Below are 21,335 nucleotides of genomic sequence, written 5' to 3'. Positions count from 1 at the left end.
TATATAGCTAACCTTATTGAATCTTATGACTCATAGTCTTAAGGGAATACATGCTACAACACTGGCAAAGTTATTGTTGATGTAATTTGATTGGTTGATCACTATCTTTCGTGCAATCTGATTGGCTGATCACTATCTTTCGTGCAATCTGATTGGCTGATCACTATCTTTCGTGCAATCTGATTGGTTGCTGCATTCAGTTTTAAGTTTTGTTTAACATTTAAAAATCTTGGTTTCGTTCAACATTTTGGACTCACTGATAAATATGATCAAAACCGTTTATTTGTTAATCGAATAGTTAAAAACCGGATAAAGTTTGACGGTTAACCGTGAAACGTAAAATTTTTTGTTTGAAAATTTTTTGTTTGAAAGTTTTTGTTTGAAAACTCTTGTTTCAAATTTGTGTTTGAATTTTTTGTTTCAGAATTTTGTTTGAAATTTGTTTCAAAATTTTTTGTTTGAAAATTTTTTTGTTTGAAATTTTTTGTTGCAAAATTTTGTTTGAAATTTTTTTGTTTAAAATTTTTTGTTCGAAATTTTTGTTTTGAAATTTTTCGTTTCCAAATTTTTTTGTTTCGAATTTTTTTCGTTTCAAAATTTTGTTTGAATTTTTCGTTTCCAAATTTTTTCGTTTCAAAAATTTTGTTTCAAAGTTTGGTTTGACATTTTTAAAAGTTTGTGTACTCATTAGTAAAGAACCGGAACTGTTTAGAACAAAAACCTCTGGCAACATTGTGGTGCAATAGTACACGTCAGAACATGGGGCTGTACTTGAAATGAAAAAACACAATTCATTGAAATGGATCATTTTATTACACTCCACATACATCCATACCAGATAGTGGTTCTGGATGTTGTCGATACAATGTATTTTGAACTTCTTGCACTAGTTTGTCTTTAGCATATACTTTTAATTCCAATTGAAGTCTCTTAAGGTCTATTGCAATATCAATTGGTGGAAACTCAATGTCCATTTGATCACAAATAAACTGTTTATCAATACAGGTATGCACCCACGAACGATGTTGACAACCATCACAATATCTAGATACATGTTGTACAATATGCATAACACATTTTTCAAAATAGTACTTTTTCAGGAATATACTTGTTTTGTTGCACACTTCCACTGCATGTTTAACACACTGAAATACGCTGATGAATTTGTTCCATTCAGTTTGTGTTAGATACACCATGTTGCGAGGGACATGGAATGTACTCTTTTTACGTAACAGCACCATCTTCTCTTCGAGGACTGTACGCATCACCACTTCATGATTTGAGCCTAATGATTTGACTATGGTCACATTTAGCTCATCATGAAAATAATCGTTCATTTGGTCGATTCGTGAACATAATATTTGCCATTCTTCACAGGTCAGTTGTACACCAAATTGTTCTGCTTTTCCCAATCGAATCACTGGTTCAAATGTTCTAGCACTGATACCAATCATCACATGTTTTGTTTGAAATATATTTATTGGATAATAGCTTGCGAAGATGAACTCTTTATCGTTAGAAGTACACATCTTTCCTCCTGAAAAGCACTTGCTCAAATGATTTCGTGGGATGACAGTGTATTGGTTGATTTATAGAACTACGGCTGACGTCATTGGAAAGAAATGTGCTGACGATTGAATTCATGGTTTCATCACAGTCGCTGACGTCATGCTGACCAACCAAATTCATACAACTATGTCTGACGTCAAAGGAATGTGCTGACATTTGAATTCATGGTTTCATCACAGTTACTGACGTCATGCTGACCAACTAAATTCATACAACTATGTCTGACGTCAAAGGAATGTGCTGACGTTTGAATTCATGATTTCATCACAATTGCTGACGAATCTGGCTGTGTACTAAATTCAAATTGATGACTTCGACCCAAGAGTCTTTTATAACATAAAGATACAGATCCAGTATTTAAGAAACGCAGCACTTCTTCTTGTTTTGATGCTTCCATGGGTAAATATCTTGCTGGTAAAATTATATTCTTATCATTTTCAAGCTTCACTACGATTCTTAATCCAAACTTTGTAGGGATCATTTGGCTAGCTAAGATTCTATAACGTACATTCTGTTGTAAATCAGTAATCTTGGTAAATGATTTTATCACATCACGTGTGTTTAGAAACTGTAGACAAGTAGCCATGATGATGTTATCATGAATACTAACTCGAACGATACTTATATGTGATGCAAAACTGATGACGTTGCAACATCATGTTCTGACGTGTACTATTGCACCACAATGTTGCCAGAGGTTTTTGTTCTAAACAGTTCAGGTTCTTTACTAATGAGTGCACAAACTTTTAAAAATGTCAAACCAAACTTTGAAACAAAATTTTTGAAACGAAAAAATTTGGAAACGAAAAATTCAAACAAAATTTTGAAACGAAAAAAATTCGAAACAAAAAAATTTTAAACAAAAAAATTTGGAAACGAAAAAATTTCAAAACAAAAATTTCGAACAAAAAATTTTAAACAAAAAAATTTCAAACAAAATTTTGCAACAAAAAATTTCAAACAAAAAAATTTCAAACAAAATTTTGCAACAAAAAATTTCAAACAAAAAAATTTTCAAACAAAAAATTTTGAAACAAATTTCAAACAAAATTCTGAAACAAAAAAATTCAAACACAAATTTGAAACAAGAGTTTTCAAACAAAAACTTTCAAACAAAAAATTTTCAAACTAAAAAATTTTACGTTTCACGGTTAACCGTCAAACTTTATCCGGTTTTTAACTATTCGATTAACAAATAAACGGTTTTGATCATATTTATCAGTGAATCCAAAATGTTGAACGAAACCAAGATTTTTAAATGTTAAACAAAACTTAAAACTGAATGCAGCAAAGATTTGAAAATCAGCAACCAATCAGATTGCACGAAAGATAGTGATCAGCCAATCAGATTGCACGAAAGATAGTGATCAGCCAATCAGATTGCACGAAAGATAGTGATCAACCAATCAAATTACATCAACAATAACTTTGCCAGTGTTGTAGCATGTATTCCCTTAAGACTATGAGTCATAAGATTCAATAAGGTTAGCTATGTATCCCTGTACACTACCTCATCAAGGTCAATCACGTGGTACATCGTATTGCTTACGTTTATATTTGGCTGTAATAATCAATACCAATGACGCATTCTCAAATTATCCTACAAAATTTAAATGTACCAATGTCCTGGACTCCTAATCCCATCATAGGTCAATAACTGATCACGTGATCATACTAATATTTCACAATGATTTACCCAAAGAACAATTACCAATTATTGATATGACAATAAGAAATGTACCCCTCCCAAAATTTAAGATTGGTACACAAATACACCTGTGTCTTATGAAAAAGTAATAAGTCCTGTACTCATTTAATAATAAAGCCGGTTAATAACGTTTAAATTTTGAATATTTGGCCATAAGAGAAACACCAATGGGTCCTAGAAAACGTTTACCAAATTATGTTATTTTATAATTCCCAAATTTAAAAGAGAACATAAACATATAGAGGTAATAAACCATATAACGTGCTAAATAGGAGTCAATAACCTCCGAAATTTGATTTTTGGTAGTTCTTTACCCATGAAAGGGAACGATGTGGACCATCCAAATTTGTAGTGGTACATATTGAAGACCTGTACGAAGATACCAAATGCTTATATTAAACAATTTCTAAAACTGAGTGGATGAGTCAAGATACCCCTCCCAAATTTTAAAGGGTGCATCAATGTACTCATGTCTTATGATATGAAATGAACCTATATATATGACCATATAAACATATACGGTAATAAGACCGCATCAAACGGGATAAATTGGGCCAAAAACCAAACACGTGATACAACATATTGCTTATGTTTATATTTTGGCATTTTTTTAGTCATGAAAGGGAACAAGGTGGACCACCCAAATTTATCATGATACATATTGAGGTCATGTACTATGATAGCGAATGCTTAAATTGAAAAATTACCAAAATTTAAGGGATTGGCTATGGTACACCTCCCGGGGTGCATCAATGTACCTATGTCTTATGATAGAAAATGGACCCTATACAAGACCATATAATCATATTAGGTAATAGGACATCATCCAAGGGAATAAATTAGGTCAAAAACGAAACACGTGGTTGTACTAAAATTTGGCAATTTCGTACCCATGAAAGGGAACGAGATGGACCACCCAAATTTATAGTAATATATATTAGGGTCTTATACTATTATACCAAATGTTTAAATTGGGCAATTTCCAAAATAAAGAGGTGGGCCAAGGTACCCCTCCCAAATTTTTAAAGGGTGCATCAATATACCCATGTCTTATAATAGGGAATGGGCCAATATACATAACCATATAATCATATAAGGTAATAGGACCTCATCCAAGGGGGATAAATTGAGCCAAAACAAACACGTGGTTGTACTAAAATTTGGCAATTTCGTACCCCTAAAAGGAACGAGGTGAACTACCCAAATTTATCATAATACATGTTAGGGTCCAGTACTATAATACCAAATATATAAAATGAGCAATTTCTAAAATTTAAGGGGTGGGCCAAGGTACTCCTCACAAATTTTTAAAGGAGTGCACACATGTACCCATATCTTATGAAAGGTAATGGACCCCTATACATGACCATATAACTATATAGGATAATAACACCTCATCAAAGGGGATAAAATCGACCAAAACCCAAACACGTGCTATAACGTTTTGCTTACGTTTATATTTTGGCAATTTTGTACCCCTAGAAGGAAACGAGGTGGACCGCCCAAATTTATCATGATACATATTAGGGTCCTGTACTATAATACCCAATGTTTAAATTGGTCAATTTCCAAAATTTAAGGGGTGGGCCAAGGTACCCCTCCCAAATTTTTCAAGGGGTGCATTAATATACCCATATGTTATGAAAGGTAATGAACCCCTATACATGACCATATAACTATATAGGATAATAACACCTCATCAAAGGGGATAAAATCGACCAAAAACCAAACACGTGGTACAACGTATTGCTTACGTTTATATTTTGGCAATTTTGTACCCCTAGAAGGGAACGAGGTGGACCGCCCAAATTTATCATGATACATATTAGGGTCCTGTACTATAATACCCAATGTTTAATTTGGTCAATTTCCAAAATTTAAGGGGTGGGCCAAGGTACCCCTCCCAAATTTTTCAAGGGGTGCATTAATATACCCATATGTTATGAAAGGTAATGAACCCCTATACATGACCATATAACTATATAGGATAATAACACCTCATCAAAGGGGATAAAATCGACCAAAAACCAAACACGTGGTATAACGTATTGCTTACGTTTATATTTTGGCAATTTTGTACCCCTAGAAGGAAACGAGGTGGACCACCCAAATTTATCATAATACATATTAGGGTCCTGTACTATAATACCCAATGTTTAAATTGGTCAATTTCCAAAATTTAAGGGGTGGGCCAAGGTACCCCTCCCAAATTTTTCAAGGGGTGCATTAATATACCCATATGTTATGAAAGGTAATGAACCCCTGTATACGCCCATATAACTATATAGGGTAATAATACCTCATCAAAGGGGATAAATTAGGTCAAAAACCCCCGAAATTTGAATTTTTGGCAATTTTTTACCCATGAAAGGGAACGACATAGACACCCAATACTGATAGAGGTACATACTATGGTCCTAGGCTACCACACCAAATTTTTAGATTTGGCAATTTCCAAAATTTAAGGGGGGTGGTCTTATGTACCCCTGCCAAAATTTAGGGGGTGGGCCATGGTTCCCCTGCCAAAATTTAGAGGGGTGGTCCTATGTACCCCTAGGTCATTGACCCCGGGCCAAGGTCATTGACCTTTGACCTATGACGTCACAAAAATTTTTGCTGACTCGGCTGGACATAACGGGGGGCCTACTACTCCCCACCGCTACCCATCGAAGAAATCGTCATTACCATGCTTTCTTCGATTTCTCACAAAGAAACTCAACGCGCTCGGCACAGTCTTGATAAAATGATATGTCTTATACGCGGAGAAACGATTCTCCTCCCAATCTCACTGGTGGCATCAAACCACATTTAAACTCACTACCATTGCTCAATGGAGTCTTCCGTTAATTCTAGGGCAGTAACTATCACTCATATCATAAGTAGGATAATGGGATATGCCCATTGCGCGATAGTCTCGGCCAATCCCCCAGTATATCTACTGGCGGAGAGAACTTCCTTAGCTAGTAGGAGTCCATCGACATTTATACCGTTAAGGGAAGCTCACCTTCTCCTTTTGGTGCGGAGGTACCGAATTACACGGTATAACCACAACCCGGCAGAGACCAACCCGTTTTGTGGGATCAGCTGGACTTCCAGAGAGGGATTGTTTATGCCAGTCCTGTCTACATCAGTTTTACGTGCTGATGTACCAGATCCAGAGGCTAATCACCTAGTTGAAAAATGGGACAAGCCCCTTCTCCCCGGTGGGATGAAATGTTCTTCCCGTACGCTTAACCCTACTCTACTGAGAAGTGTAGGGCATATTGGTAGGAAAGTTCCGTTCTATCTCACACATACAGTGCTTCCGTTATGAAGCCGGAACCACACGTAAACAATGCAACCACTTCCTCCTTTCTCAGCACGGGCTTGGGACCAATGTGACGGAGTTAGTAGATACGAAATGTAAGAGTTATCGTACGTAGATGGTCGCATAGCTGAGAGTAAATGTAAGGGCCTACACATGGGACAGGTCTTAAGAGTAACCCCAGTCGTTTCCGTTCCCAGTGTTTATTGATTTGAAATACGGTAAAATTTGAAATTATGCGCTTAACACTCAAAAGACTGTTTCCCTTCCCTACTTATATTTTTTTGTGTGGTACCGAACTGCGTACAATAGGACCTTTGAATATTCGGACTAATTAAAACTCGAAGTAATTTGAAAGTCAAGGAAAGAATACAATGATGCTAACACAGTTATACTACTTAAGTTTTCAATCATCATAATAAAATTTAAATTTCACAACCTTTGAATTTACACTACGAAATAATGTCCACAGATTTTGCAGCTGTTGTATTTTAGTCAATATAATAATTGTATTTTTCAATATGTCTCCGTTCGTGATCGAGTGGCTAAAACACGTGCTTTTTGTGTTTATGTTTTCTCGATTTCGATTCTCATTGAGAGGTACAGATCCCTTGGGTACAAATCCGATTAGTGGTTCGAATCATACTTTAAACCGTTTGATATGCCTCGGTGCTGATGAAAATGGATGTTACACTCCCAGTAACTAACAAACCTACGAGAATTGTCAGTACCCACGTAAGGAATGTGATGGGGCACGGTAAGAGTTCTTGATGAAACATTATACCTAGTCTTGGATTGAAAACCTAAAACTTCCCTATTGGTGATTGTAAAACAAAAATTGGAACAATTCCCTAATCGAATTTGGAACACGAGTTTCTTTGTGTACAGCTCAGTACGAATAAATCTTGAATTTGAAGAACCGAATACAACATATCATACAGCACTCCAGCAATTACAATAACGTTGGAAGCTAAAAATAATTGAAAGAAAAAGATAGAAGCATAGTTCTTGCGCTTACTGAGCTGTCAAGATAGTAAGCTGGCCAAGCTAGATACAATATATATCTTTGTAGCCCGATGACTGAGACCAGCCTTTTAGTGGCGAGGAACATTACAAACCTATACAATTCTCATATTTTTTCTTCTGAGCTGCTCCCAATCATAATGTTAAGTTTCGAAATTTATGTTTAGAAAAGTTTCTCCATTTTTCAATGCAAATAGATGCATTTTTATCCTAAAGTAGAGGAAAATTGGAGTATTCCGAAATTTTGAGGGATTGATTTTGATTTCCAATGTTTGATTTCCTGGTAGAGGTCGATTTCGGAATACTCCATTGACCAAAGCAGCGTTTCTCAACTTTTTTTCTTTCTTTGGAGCACACCAAAGTACGTTTCAAACTTTCGCGACACCACTGTATGAGATTTTTTTCGTAAATGCGAAAAAGCAAACATAAAAATACATACATTTTTTAAAAAAAGTATGGATCAACTATGAGATACAAATCTCACAAACAAATTTGAATAGAAACATATGTATGAACATAAAAGAAACTTATTACTCTTAAGCAAAAATATGAGAAAACAATATTACCATCAGAAATATAAGAAGACATCAAACTTAAAACTAGTGAGATATTTGTCCCTGGTGATTTTTGCAAAGCATATCTATACGTGGACAAACTCTTGACAGACCAGTGTTTCATTCCAAATAAAAATGAACAGCGGCAAAAGCAAACTTTCCAGCTTTAAACTTGGAAGACAAGTGTGAAATCAAGTCGATAGGCGATACATTTTTATTTTGTTCTAAAGATAATTTCTTTGCGGAAGATCTTAGAAGACATTAAAAATCTCGAGAGACAGCGGTTGAGAAACACTGGACTAAAGTGATATTGTTGTCAAATCTCGTAAAAGAAAAGAAAAAAAAATAACAAAGCAATTAAACTGCTTAATATATTTACCAATTGTTGAACATAGATAAGAGATTCCAAGCAACATTCAGAACTGAAAGTACCAATATAAAGAAAAATGTGTAATTAGTTTAATCTATGTTCCAGGTTTATATATACATTTTAACAGTTTAAAATATACTCTTGAGATAATTATATTTTTCAATTTAAACTTATAATCATGAAACAAATGAATGGCTTATTTAATAAAATATTTATATACTTCTGGTTTATTTAAATTAATTTTTATGATATATATATTAATAGTCGCTATTTCAAAGCATATACGTTAAATTTTGCATTATATGCATATTTCAATATTATAGCATGCTTAACATGATATTATCATGAAGAATGATTGAACTTTGCACAATTCACTTATGCTAATGATTCTATTACTTTGCAACACTCTCAATTGCTTGAAGCATATTTTTACAACATACTTTGTAGCCTCATATACGGAACTTAAGTCTCGGGGAATTGTATGATGTTAAGTTTTTACTTAATCCATTGTAAATATGTTTTTAAAAATAAAGAGTAAAGATAAATATATAAACAAAAATATCTTTGTTGATATTGTACCTACAATTGTTAATCGTACATAAATTTTTAATATGTACAATAATTACTAGAACATTGTGCTTCTATGTAATTTAATGCTTAGACGCTTGCCTTTTGGTGGCTTTATCCTGGGTTCAATTTCCAATCTGATGGCATATACTCAGTCTTAGTCCGATGTGGAAAACAATTAGAAACCTGTTTGAATTAAGCGTTGTCTAAGTCAGGTCTAGAAATAAGAGTGAAGTGCGTCGATATGATGATTATACATCACTGAGCTCAAATCCGTTTGGGTAATCATTAACCATTATGAGCTGCAGGCCCGCAACTAGAGGGGGGCCAGGGGGTCTGCCCCCCCAAACTTTTCATGGCCCCTCCAGACCTCAATACACAATTTAGATATTTATAAGAGAATTTTTAATGACTTGGCCCCCCAAACTTCTGTGTCTGGTTGCGGGCCTGATGAGCTGTAGCTGGAGGCGTGGAGAATTTGAACTATCCGTTTACCGAGCGAATGTTTTACCACTAAATTGTTAGATCAATCCTCTGTATTAGTTAGCTATTCCTCTACTATCTTCTACTAACCAGATTATTTGTGACATTTTCGGTGTTGAGGTAATGCACTGTTAGTGGCTATTTGAGTAGGGATTGCGCTACTTTCAGTGAACAGTACGAGCAAATCGTTTCTACACGGTACTGTAAATGGAACAATACTACATCAGAGTGTCCGACTCATAGGTAGATGTTCTAACATTGATGTTAGCCTCCTCGTGACTATGTGGTTTGTGTACGCGTCTTCGGTGGGGGAGATCCGGCGTCGATTCCAGGGCGGAAGCTCATATGGCTCGGACTCCATGTTAAGCTTAGGTCCTCATTTCATATAACCTCGCTGCAGAAAGGAACGCTAAACCCCAGCTCAAGCAAGTTCCAAACTTGACCTGTCAGCACATTATGTTAGTCAGTTACTCTTCACGATAGTTGGAAGATAGTCAGACAGCTCGTGGCAGATATGGTCTTTAAAGTATATTGTTTAGCATGAATAAGTTTATTTCCTCGTATGTGGAAGTCATAATTTACCAGAATGCATATTCCCATAATAATATCTTGGAAGATACTTTATCATTTTGATTCTATTGCTTTTGTAAATACTATACCGCTTAGCGTAGCATGTATTTGTAAAAGAAATTGCTGGGTTCTTCTTAAATACTTATAGCTTTCCATCATTAACGCAGATTTTACTTCTTTCGAATCGCAATTGACTGGTTCTTCGGACAACTTAACATATTTCAGTGCTGTATATGAGAGGGAAGTAATGGATGGACATTTGCAAAATCTCTCCGTTTTCCTTTCCGCGGATTTGTCTGGTCAATACGTGGTGACATTGCTTGTAAAAGCTATTATAAATAGAAGTGTTTTGCAGAAAATAAAAAATAGAAAAATAGTGAAAAATAATCTGTGAGAAAAAGTGGTTTATGCAGATAGAAACGAAACGTACACTCTTGTTCAAAATGATTGTCGCATATCTATGACTGTCTTTTTGTAAGAATATAATTTGATAATGATTTTGCAGGGTACTTTTAATACTGATACTATGTGTATAATCGGGAAATGTATAATTGTGGTAAATTTCATAGGAAAAGAATTATAAATACGAAAATTAGAATGAGTAAAAAAATGTTGATAAATTCACAAGAAAATTTTATTTTCGTTTTATTGTTCTTATTTACTGCTCTTTTGACATGAAATTCATCACATACATGTGTTTGCCGATTATACACATACTAACATTACTAGAAATATCGGGCGAATTCGTTATCAAATTATATTCCTACCAAAACATATTTATAGACATGCGACAATAATTTTGAACATGAGTGTACATATTTTTCATATGCTGCTCATATTTGAAAATAACATTACAGCAGTAATACGGTAACATTGAGTTACAATACTGTACATACATGGCATTTTTCCAGTCTCACTTTATAATTATGCATTAGGTACCATCTATCACGCTATTATATAAGCACTCAAGACATGTTTCAATGATGTCACTGCATATATACTCCGTTAGTACTCTGAGGATTAAATCAATTTGTGCTACTGTCTTCCGTTTTTGTTATCATACTTCGAAACTTTGCATGAAATTAAATGAAATCTCTGGTTTTAACGTTTCGCAATTTAGGTTCATGTGTCCCTCTGTATTAATAATTGTTGTTATTAATAATAGTAATAATGAAAGGGGGGATTAATTACGGCATGCTTTCAAGAATTATAATGAAATGTTTGTTCATTTTAAAAATAATGATGAAGTGCTCGACTTGGCTGATGCATAGTTATTTTTTTCTCGTTCTTTTCCTGTATAAATTTCTAAATTTTTGAGTTCATTCCTAGGTGCAGGTACGCTAGCGGGGGAGGTTGTGCATAAAAGTTTGAGAATCTCTGTGAAATCTAATAGACTCGCTGAAACATAAATCAGGTTCGAAAATCCATGAAAACTCAAAATTGATGTTGATTAAATGAACATTAGTACTAAATGTGATAGTACGAAGTTCCTTTCGAAATCATAGAATTCGTTAACTTAAAATTTGTTGTCTGTAATGTATTTTTCTTGCAGCTGATGACTCCATTGACTTGGCTTCTCAACTGGAGACTTCAGTCAATTTAGGAGATCATGCCTTTAGTCAAATGCAGGGAGATTTGGATCAACAACGACTTTTAGGAGAGAGACCTCGCAGTGACCCTATTTCTGATATTCTGGTCAAAGAGATGCAGTGTAAAGAAAGGTAAGTGTTTCTTCTTAGTAAAGCATTAGTAGCCTTAGAGACCAGTGTTTCTGAAAAACCTAGTAATGAAAATTCCTGGGTTCAGATCTTTCGAACGATCATTGTGACTGGAGTTTGTCCTCTGCTCAACCACATCAGCTGGATTAATACTTCACCCCCTAACCAATGTATCATCTGTCATTATAACATTTGTAGAATCGAATCGACCAGATTTGAACTCTGAAAGATAGCAATTTATAGAGACTGCAGTGTATCCGTATACTTTTATTGTCAGTTCTTGGACTTATGCGGATATAATTTGAGAATACCATACCGCGTAATTTTCAGATTTGTACTGACAAGGAAACCGATTCAAGTGTGGCACGAATTTGCGGAAGAGTTTATGCGCAAATGAAGTGTTTTTATGTACAATTAAACCCATTAGGGGGAAAAACCCTCGATCTCAACCGTTGCGGAGATATAGACGGATAAGGAGAAAGCTGGTTGTCTGATATTTTGTGGATTTTCGGCTATGTTGCGAGTGAATATGTTTGAAGATTTCATTGAAACTTTAAGAAAGATGGACCAGAGCGAATAAAAGTGGTGTTGAATGTTAAGGTGAGTGGCATAGCTTTTACCCGGGGCCGGAAAAAGAAGAGGCTATGAGGAATAACAAACGCCATTTTTGACGAAAAACAAAATTGTATGATATTACATGCTAATATATCATGTCGTTAGTTCGTGGAAAATGAGAAAAAGTGATATGAAAATGTGTTAATTACATTGCCAAAGGAACAGAGACGTTATTGTGTGAACAGGAATACAAGGTCATATTCTGTGCATAAGCTCTATAGAAAAACAAACCAAATAATATGAAACATAAATACATATTGTTGCAAACGTAAGTACAACAGTATGTAGTTCTGTGACATATACTATAACGCAAAGAATGAATCAATAAACAGAATAGCATCTTCCACTTAAAAAACGATAACCTGTACGCCTTTCTATACTGTATATCACACACAGTTAATAATTGTAGAAATTACAAACGTTTGGAAAGTTCGAAAGGCCACAATTTTTTTTACATTTTTCATCCTATTGGACTGATAATGCTTTTATTCGATTTAGCGTACCAAGAAACCTATACATACACAACTTAAAAGAATATTTCATGCAACAATGGAACTCCGGTGTTTTCGCCTTCCCCCTCCAAAACATTCTTCCCCTAGAATATTTATGGACTCTCCGGTTTTGTAACCCTCATATCTAAGGCGACGTATTACTACAGTTTCGTGGATGAAGGAGTTCTTTATTTTTAAAAGTATCTTACTTGTACTATCTCTGTCTATTCACAGATTCTCAAAATATGGAAGCACCAGCCTTCCCCCTATTCCGCTATATCTCCGGAATGGTTAAGATCGAGGGTTTTTTCCTCTAATGGGTTTAATTCTAATCAAAAACACTTCGTTTGCGCATAAACTCGTCCACAAATTCGTGTCACACTTGAATCGATTTCCTTGTGAGTCTAGCAATTTCGCGTTTACCATTATCTTTCTCACTTCCTGTTTGTCCTGGTTCAACTTGAGGTGTCACTACTCTAGTACTGAATTCCTCACCATTTCTTTCCCTCTCTATTTTTGTTGTTTTTACTGAGCCAATATCAAGTGAAAAACTGGTACTCAAATTGAGTTGTAGATGGCAATAATCTACATGTGCGTATGTTAAAATTACACTAGTTAGGAGTTTATAATACCATTACGTAAATATGGCTGGATACTTGCCTGAGTACTTGGTACCAATTTTATACACCAATTTCTGTGTAAGTAATTATTCAATGTAATAAAATTTGAGATGGGATCGTAACTACATGAGCTCCTTTGGGAATTGATCCCGTGTTTCCTGTTCCGAAGACGCGTACGTTAATCATATATCCGCAAGAAGCTCTAAACGTTTTAGCATTTCTAACTAAAATATAACAACTTTTAGCTTTTCTAACAAAATATAACTAATATTTAGCTTTACTAATTAAAATATAACCACTTTTTAGCTCTTCTAACTAAAATATAACAACTTTTTAGCTTTTTTTAACTAAAATATAACTAAACATTTTATAATTTCTAATTACTAAAGTGTAATTTAAATTTCTAGTATTTCTATAAAATACAACTTATTTTTGTGTATGCGAAGAATGAATTCAATGTAAGATCAAATGTCACCCTGTTATTTGCTCTCTTCTATTCAGAGTTTTCGCTTTGTCTTTTGAGTTTGTTCCGTAAACAAAAAAAAAAAAAAAAAAAAAAGTTGATTTTTTTTTTTTTTCTGTGCATGTGATTTCTGTTCAGTGAGGACGAACAGTAGTAATAGCTCAAGTTTGGCATATGATGATCCGGTGCACATGAGATTCCATGATTAGAAACTGTACATAATGAGCACCATCTGATGCCAGTAATGTAACCATTACATAGTGACTACTTTATTTTATTTTATTTTATTAATTTTCGAAATTAATACAAAAAACAAAAGTAAAGACGTATGAAAATGCAATTTTATCTGTTGTACTATCCCTTTCTTTCTCCGTCTTTTTCTTGGTGAATGGTTAACTCGTAGAAGAAAGTACTTAGGAAAATAGATTCTAGAGGAGAAGAAATAGAAGGTGCTGAAAAGTAGACAAGTGGATAGATACAGAAGATTAAACAGCAAAAAATTCTGCTAGGTATACATGGTATATTCAAAAAGCATGTGAGTTTTGGCCAGGAAAATAATATTGTTTATGTGGAAGTCTGAAACTAGTCCCCTTCAAACTAATCTCCTTGCTTTTTAAAGTATTCAGTTTATACGCTGATATCTATGTATAAGGAAATAAATTGTTTACGTACCTTGTGTATATTTCTTTTTCATGTCCTTATCATTTCGATGTCCTCATCATAAAATAAAATAGATTTGATAACTTTTGCAAAAATAACCACCTATCTTACACGTACAACCACAGAATCAATGTTGCAAAGTCATCATGTTATGTTGAGTTTTTAAATTCTGCAGAGCTTTTGAGAAATGTTATTTTGCCCACTAATTGTGAAAGGTATTATATGAAGTCATCCATTAGATTTAGATACTCAAAGACATACTCCGAAGAAGATGCCAGTTATGATGGGACATCGAAATGATAAGAGCACGAATAAAAAAAAAAATATAAAGCAAGGTATGTAATAAATTTATTTTCCTATACATAGTCTGTCTGGTGTTGCACACATTTCTCCCAGAAGTTCAACCATGTTAGAAGCATTTCTGGGAGGTATCTTCGGGATTAGAATACAGATTGTCTGTCGCATTCTTCATAGTACTGTCTTACATCTTAAATTGGCTCCCTTTTTGTTTGAGGAACCAAGAAAGAAAAGATTGTATAGGAGAGTAGGGAGTCATACGAACCAGAGGAATATTGTGTTTAATTAAAAAGAAGTCCAATCAGATGCAAAGAATAGATGGATACATAACATGATGCAGCTGCCAACTTTTGTTACAGGTATTTTTGGCCATTTGACAAAACCACTTACCATCTTGGCCAGGGTGGTCCTTCGTGGCCAAGTGGATAACTTGCATGGTTGTGCGTTCCATCCCCGGTAAAGGTACTTGCTTTGAATAGAAACCCGACTAATGGTACGTAGTGGTTCAAATCCCATTTCTAAACAGATCATCGTATACTGTTTTGGTGTTGGAAAGAGACGTTAAAATTCCAATTAATCTATCAATCATTGAAGCATGACAGAAGGCTGCGGGTGACTTCCACCTCGTAGTGCTTAAGCCTTGAGATGCGTTGGCGTAGTGGCAAAGAAAACAGTCAATTTGACTTCGCTTTATATCTGTCAAATTCCATACCACCAAGCTTTTGGTGGATCTCTGGAAGCTAATAATAATAATTTTGAATAAAATGGCTTCCCTAATTACCAATAAAAATATTGCTTATGTGCGTTTGTTTAATAGAGGGTAAACCGTAGCTCCTTACCTATGAAATATAAAATATATGCTGTTTGTTTTCTAGGTATGAACGTTTGTTACGCAGAGCAAAAACCGAAGATCTCTCTGAAATCTCCGGGATTGGTTGCCTCTACCAAAGCGGCGTGGACCGTTTCGGAAGGCCAGTTATTGTCTTCATAGGAAAATGGTTTAGGTTTAGAGAAATTGACCTTGATAAGGTGTGTATGGATTTTTTTTTTTTTTTTTTTTTTTTCACATACTTTGACATTGTACAAAAGCTATTCGAATAGTAGTAAAGTTTTGTGTTACATAAAAAATTGAAAAGTTAAATAGTTTCGGTAGCAGATAGAGATATAACCAATTTCGAATTTATGGATTTCAGGTAAGACTTTATAGCAAGCAACCCTTTCCATCACAAAGATTACATGTACAAACAATATCCTGTAACTGTATATAAATATGTCACAATCATCACCATCTTTCTAATACAGCGGACTTAATTCTAAGTAGAAGAAGACATGAAAAAAATCGAATTATCCAAAAAATCAAGCGAACAAAATTATTGTAGTCCTACATGATGAAAATAATTCATATGCAATAGACTTTCCCTTTAAGATAACATATTTCTGTGATCCAATACTGCAAACAAACGACATTTAGTCGCATAAATTTCAGCCACGTTATAGTACTAGGCGCACACCCAGAAATTTTTGTTTGGAGGGATCTAAGTTTTAGGGGGATCAATAATACAAGACCTATGTTATTAGAACCTATGTTATTATCTGACCTAGGCTATTAACAACACCTATGTTATTATCTGTTGTTAGTAGTATCGAACAGATGTTATTCTACAGCTGAAAAAAAAAAAAAAACGATAAGTACGTAATTTTTAAGTACTTACATATATATTCCGAGGAAAAATTATAAAATTAGATTGTTTTGATCAGAAAAGAAAGAGTACAGATGATGAATAAGGTTAAATGTTTAGTCTATATATCACGTTTTTATCTGCTAAACTATTATGGTTTTATTAAAGAAGTGTACTAATGTTTGTCGAGTTACGAAGTTTGGGGAGGGGGTTTCGGATCAGGCGGACTCACCGTGGCAGGGCATTTTTTAAACTACCTTTTTGTATCCAAATGGATACCCAGGCCCAGCACTTTGGTACCCAGTGCACTTCATAAATCTTTAAATTACTGGGAGAGTACTTGAACAATAAATCACTTGAATTACTGTAAATTTAAAATTACTTCAATACACTTTGGTTTTGGGACTGTATGATTAGCTTGTATTCTGTGGATAAGTATAAAATTGGAGAGCTTCATTCTTGAAATTTCAGATATTCCTCTTTCCTTCGTTTCGCGTACTCATTTGTCTACCTACACTTTCATTCTACTCTACAGAGAAAGCTAATAGACCGACTAAAGAGGTAGAAAGGTTGAAGCCGAACTCTCACATGTAATAGTCTAAATGACGTTTGGCTTAAATACCTTGTGAATAGTAGCTGAGAGAAAATAACAGAAGGAAATAACTTGCTATATGGATATTTAATTTTTATGAAATGAAATTTTTTACTTACCCTTAGCTTACAACACTGTTTTAGTGCGGTCCGTAAGTGCAATAATTTGTATGGATCATGCATTTCCGGTTACCAGCACGAAATTTGGTCAGGGTGTTTAACGCGACATGTGAGTGAGAAAAAAGCCGGGAGACAGCTTCTCAAAATGTTTCATGTACTCTGGGCGCCATCTTGAAAAATGGCCTACTTTTCACAAGTTCCCTAAATTTTGTCCGATTTACACCATGTTTGGGCTCAAATTCACAGGCAAAACGACTGTAGAAGACTGTGGACTGTTAGACAATAGCTTTAATTTCTTGAGGGGGCTAGTGAAAGGACACAGGTATTCTGGGGGTGGGGGGGCAGTTATTTTGAGTACACTAAAAATAAGACTATTTTATTACTTGACCTATATATCAAGTTCTACATCTCTGGGAAGGGGGCTCACGACAGGCCCGTGTCCAGGGGGTCATGGGGGTCTACCTCTAAATTTCTATTGCCCCCCTAAAGTTTTCACGGTAGGTTTGCAAGAGCACATACTACAGTTAATATGGTTGGATCGGGCCCCCTAACTTCTACTGCTCCCCCTCTATATTTTTGCGATGGCTACGTGCCTGGCTCACGATGCCACCAGAGGGCACTTGCCCACTTCTTCTCATCTAGCGTTGTCACAGTGCTGCCATTATTTGCAACATGTATCGACTATTAATACTGTTTCTGCTGCATTCAGTAATATTTTGTTGGAAATAGCAGTCATCTCGAAAATGTTTTATTATTCTGCAACGTGCCTATAATGAAACGTTCAAATAATACATTTTTTTATGATCTTGTTCGTACATTAAGTGTGTAGGAGTATCATTTAAATTTTGCGTGTGTGGAGATTATAAAGAATGTAACACACGACCGTAATTACTAGAAAAAGTAATTACTAGATCGAGATCACACCACGAAGACACGGATGCATTCCAAAGCAAGTGCAGGACACATTTGAAGAACCCAATTGATGTACTTCGTAATACTGGTAATCCTTTTGAAGAAGAGCATCTATCTACAATTTGGTTCACCAGACGTATAGCACCAGAAGATTCGTGCCAGTCTGTCCGCATCGCAGCTACCACAGAAACCAAAATGTATGAGGACTTCGTTTATAACCGTCTAATGACATGCAAGCAGTCTATACGCGATGTTATAAAGAAAGTTAATATGCAGCTTTTCAACTGTAGCTCGTTGAAAGTTCGTTGCTAAGATAAGATAAAACTTGCTAGTGCACACAAAGATTCTAACCTGTTCAGCAAGATGTTCATAGCATGTCAGGAAAGGGAGAACGATATCAGAGAATTCTTTTCTCATGAGAACACAACTTATCCTTCATCAATATCTGAATTTGGAGATCTCAGACTTCCTACCTCTAAATTAGTTCTCACGACGTTGTAAGCTACCAATCTCTCACGCTAATCCAACGATTTGTGATGCTCATGTACGACAGATCGAGTTCTTTCGAGGAAGCCAACGAAACCAGACGTATTCTATTCAGCGAGAAAAATTGCACAATAGACAGAATACCTCCAACCGAAGACGCATTGAATCTCCATACAAGAAGAAGAACTCTTCAGTGCAAGGTCTGGCGACAGTGTCTCGAAAAGGATGTGCATGATGTTGAACCCATGAACTGGGGTTGGAAGGAAACAGATGACGGAGTCGGTTACCAACCTGTGTGGACTACGTTGAGGAGTATGTCTGATAACAGTCGACAACTAGTGTCATGCCGTTGCAAACTGCGCTGTACTGGGAAATGTACTTGTATTAAGAACGGCCTCGTCTGTACGTTGCTTTGCGAATGTGAAGGACAATGATCACTGTGATATCACTATGAACACAGCAGCTGAACTTTTTTTTTTAAAAATGTGAAAGTGTATATGAGTTATGTAGATATATAACATTGTAGCAAACGTATTAAAGTTGTAGAATGATAAACTGTATTAGTTTGTACTTGATATACAACATCTCCAGAATAAAATCTCACAGTGAGGTCGGGTGACCGGGGAGGCCATTCATGCAGCTAACCCTTATGGAACCTTGCCTTTTTACGTAAATTTTAGTTTCAGTCAAGCAGTTATTGCAACGAGACTGTTTATCGTAGGATCATGGCTCATACTTTTTTTTTTTTTTTTAATGAAGCTGCGTTTCCAACTGTACTAGTCAAATTTCCTTATTTTGTACCTAAGGCGGTAAATCCCCGCCCAAAGTGGGAAAAACGGAAATTACAAAAAAAAAAAAAAAAAAAAAAAAAGGCACCAATATCTTCCTTCGAACATGTAAGTGGTACATGACACGAACATGCAAGTGGTACATAACACGAACGAACATACAAATGGTACATCGTACCAAAAAACTTTGCTTTATAGTGAATAGAATGAGGTATGAAGAATGGTCCCCCCAAAATCAGTGTAGATGCTCTAGCGATTTACCAATTTCCCCCAATAATACATTGTCAGTCAATTGTTTTTCAATGAGCTTCAGCATAAAGACTATTCTTTGTAGGAACATGCATCGTACCTTGCTGTCTTTGGAATGAATCAAACTTTCGACTGGTATCACTCGCATGTGGGTACTATGTGCCTGTGGACGAAAAATTACCTCCAAAGGGAAATTTTGTCAGAAAAAGCACTGTTTTTCAAGTTTCGGTCCCTCTCCCCTCTGTGTTAACGCTTGGATCTCAAAATCGCCTGAAACATACTACATGATGTATGTAATATCTGTGGAAAATATCAATCTCATATCTTGAAACCTAAGGGCGGTAAAGAAAATTCCCCCACGTGGAAAGCATAACCCGTACTACTTTAAGGAAAAAACAAAAAATCCCTGACACGTCCCTATTTATCCGAGGATCATAATTCGCAAACGATTTCGTGTCAAATTAAGGTAGCTTTTAAATGGTACCACTCGCATGTCCCTATCTTGTCCCCGAGGGGGAGAAATCCCGAAAAGGGACATTTTTCCTGAAAAAATCTCATTTCTTTTCAATTTGGACGCGATTTTCTCGCTCCTGATACACAATAGGGAAATTGTAAGAGTACAGTTGGAAACAGTGCTTCGTTACGAACACAACGAGGTACAAACCATGATTCTAGAATAAATAGGAACGTGTCAAAAAATTCCTCCAAAAGCTCTAAAATTTACCCAATGTTTTTCTTCTTCAGTGTTCGTGACGTCACCACGCGTGACTGGAAAGTACCAATGGAACACGTTCTTTGATGCTTCCACGCTTGAATAAATGCAAAAAACGGTGTAAAAAGCTTAACTAGAGACTTATAAGGCAAACTCCAAAGATTGACGCTATGGTACAGATCTGTTCCATCGGTCCCCAAAGGGTTAAATGACTAAAATCGGATTTTTTTTTTTTCTATTATCTGTTTCTGATTCTGTTTGGCAACAGACTGGAGAAGAAGAAAATTGTTTTCTAAAACGTCCATGTAAATATTTAGATTAAGTTGCTAGAAGTTAGCCATTTTCCAATATGGCGTCCAGTGTCGACCATAAAGATCCTACGAACTGTCTCCCGGTAATTTTCCAACCTTGATTGGACATGTAACAAAATGGCAAACTTTCATGCTGGTAACCGGAAATGCAGGATACTTACGCTAACATACCACACTATTTTGGTTCGTTACAATTAAGACTCATTATTTGTGATAAAATATTGTGAATAGAACTTTTACATCTTTGAAGAACACTTTGCGTTGCGACGATAGTCAGTTGTGTTTCTGACCTGGCAACCTTAGATCGAAAATGGTTAGATGTAAAGCAAGAAGGAGCTGCTGATTGTGTCGACGCCGATGACCTTTTAGTGAAAATCTCTCGTGCCGAATGATTAATGTAGCTACGTGAAGTACTAATGTGCCTGTATGTGACTCATTGGAATAGAAACTAGGAAGCTGTTTGAAGAGAAATAGT

At 35.4% G+C, this 21,335-nt stretch overlaps 1 protein-coding gene across 3 annotated transcripts in view; it reads left to right on the top strand.

Annotated features, from left to right (window-relative positions):
- The window catches only part of Gdap2 (ganglioside induced differentiation associated protein 2), a 250,942-nt gene that overhangs the window by 202,091 nt on the left and 27,516 nt on the right, over positions 1-21,335 (top strand). For all 3 annotated transcript variants that reach the window (XM_081729124.1, XM_081729123.1, XM_081729122.1), the window contains exons 7-8: positions 11,701-11,869; positions 15,888-16,041. In XM_081729124.1, coding sequence (XP_081585250.1) covers positions 11,701-11,869; positions 15,888-16,041 — 323 coding nt within the window. The remainder of the gene's footprint in view (positions 1-11,700; positions 11,870-15,887; positions 16,042-21,335) is intronic.

The sequence above is a fragment of the Thermobia domestica genome, chromosome 10 (genome assembly GCF_964235325.1).
Source record: "Thermobia domestica chromosome 10, izTheDome1.hap1.1, whole genome shotgun sequence".
NCBI lineage: Eukaryota > Metazoa > Arthropoda > Insecta > Zygentoma > Lepismatidae > Thermobia > Thermobia domestica.
The sequence above is the reverse complement of the archived record's forward strand: the minus strand, read 5'-3'. Positions and strand labels throughout refer to the sequence as shown.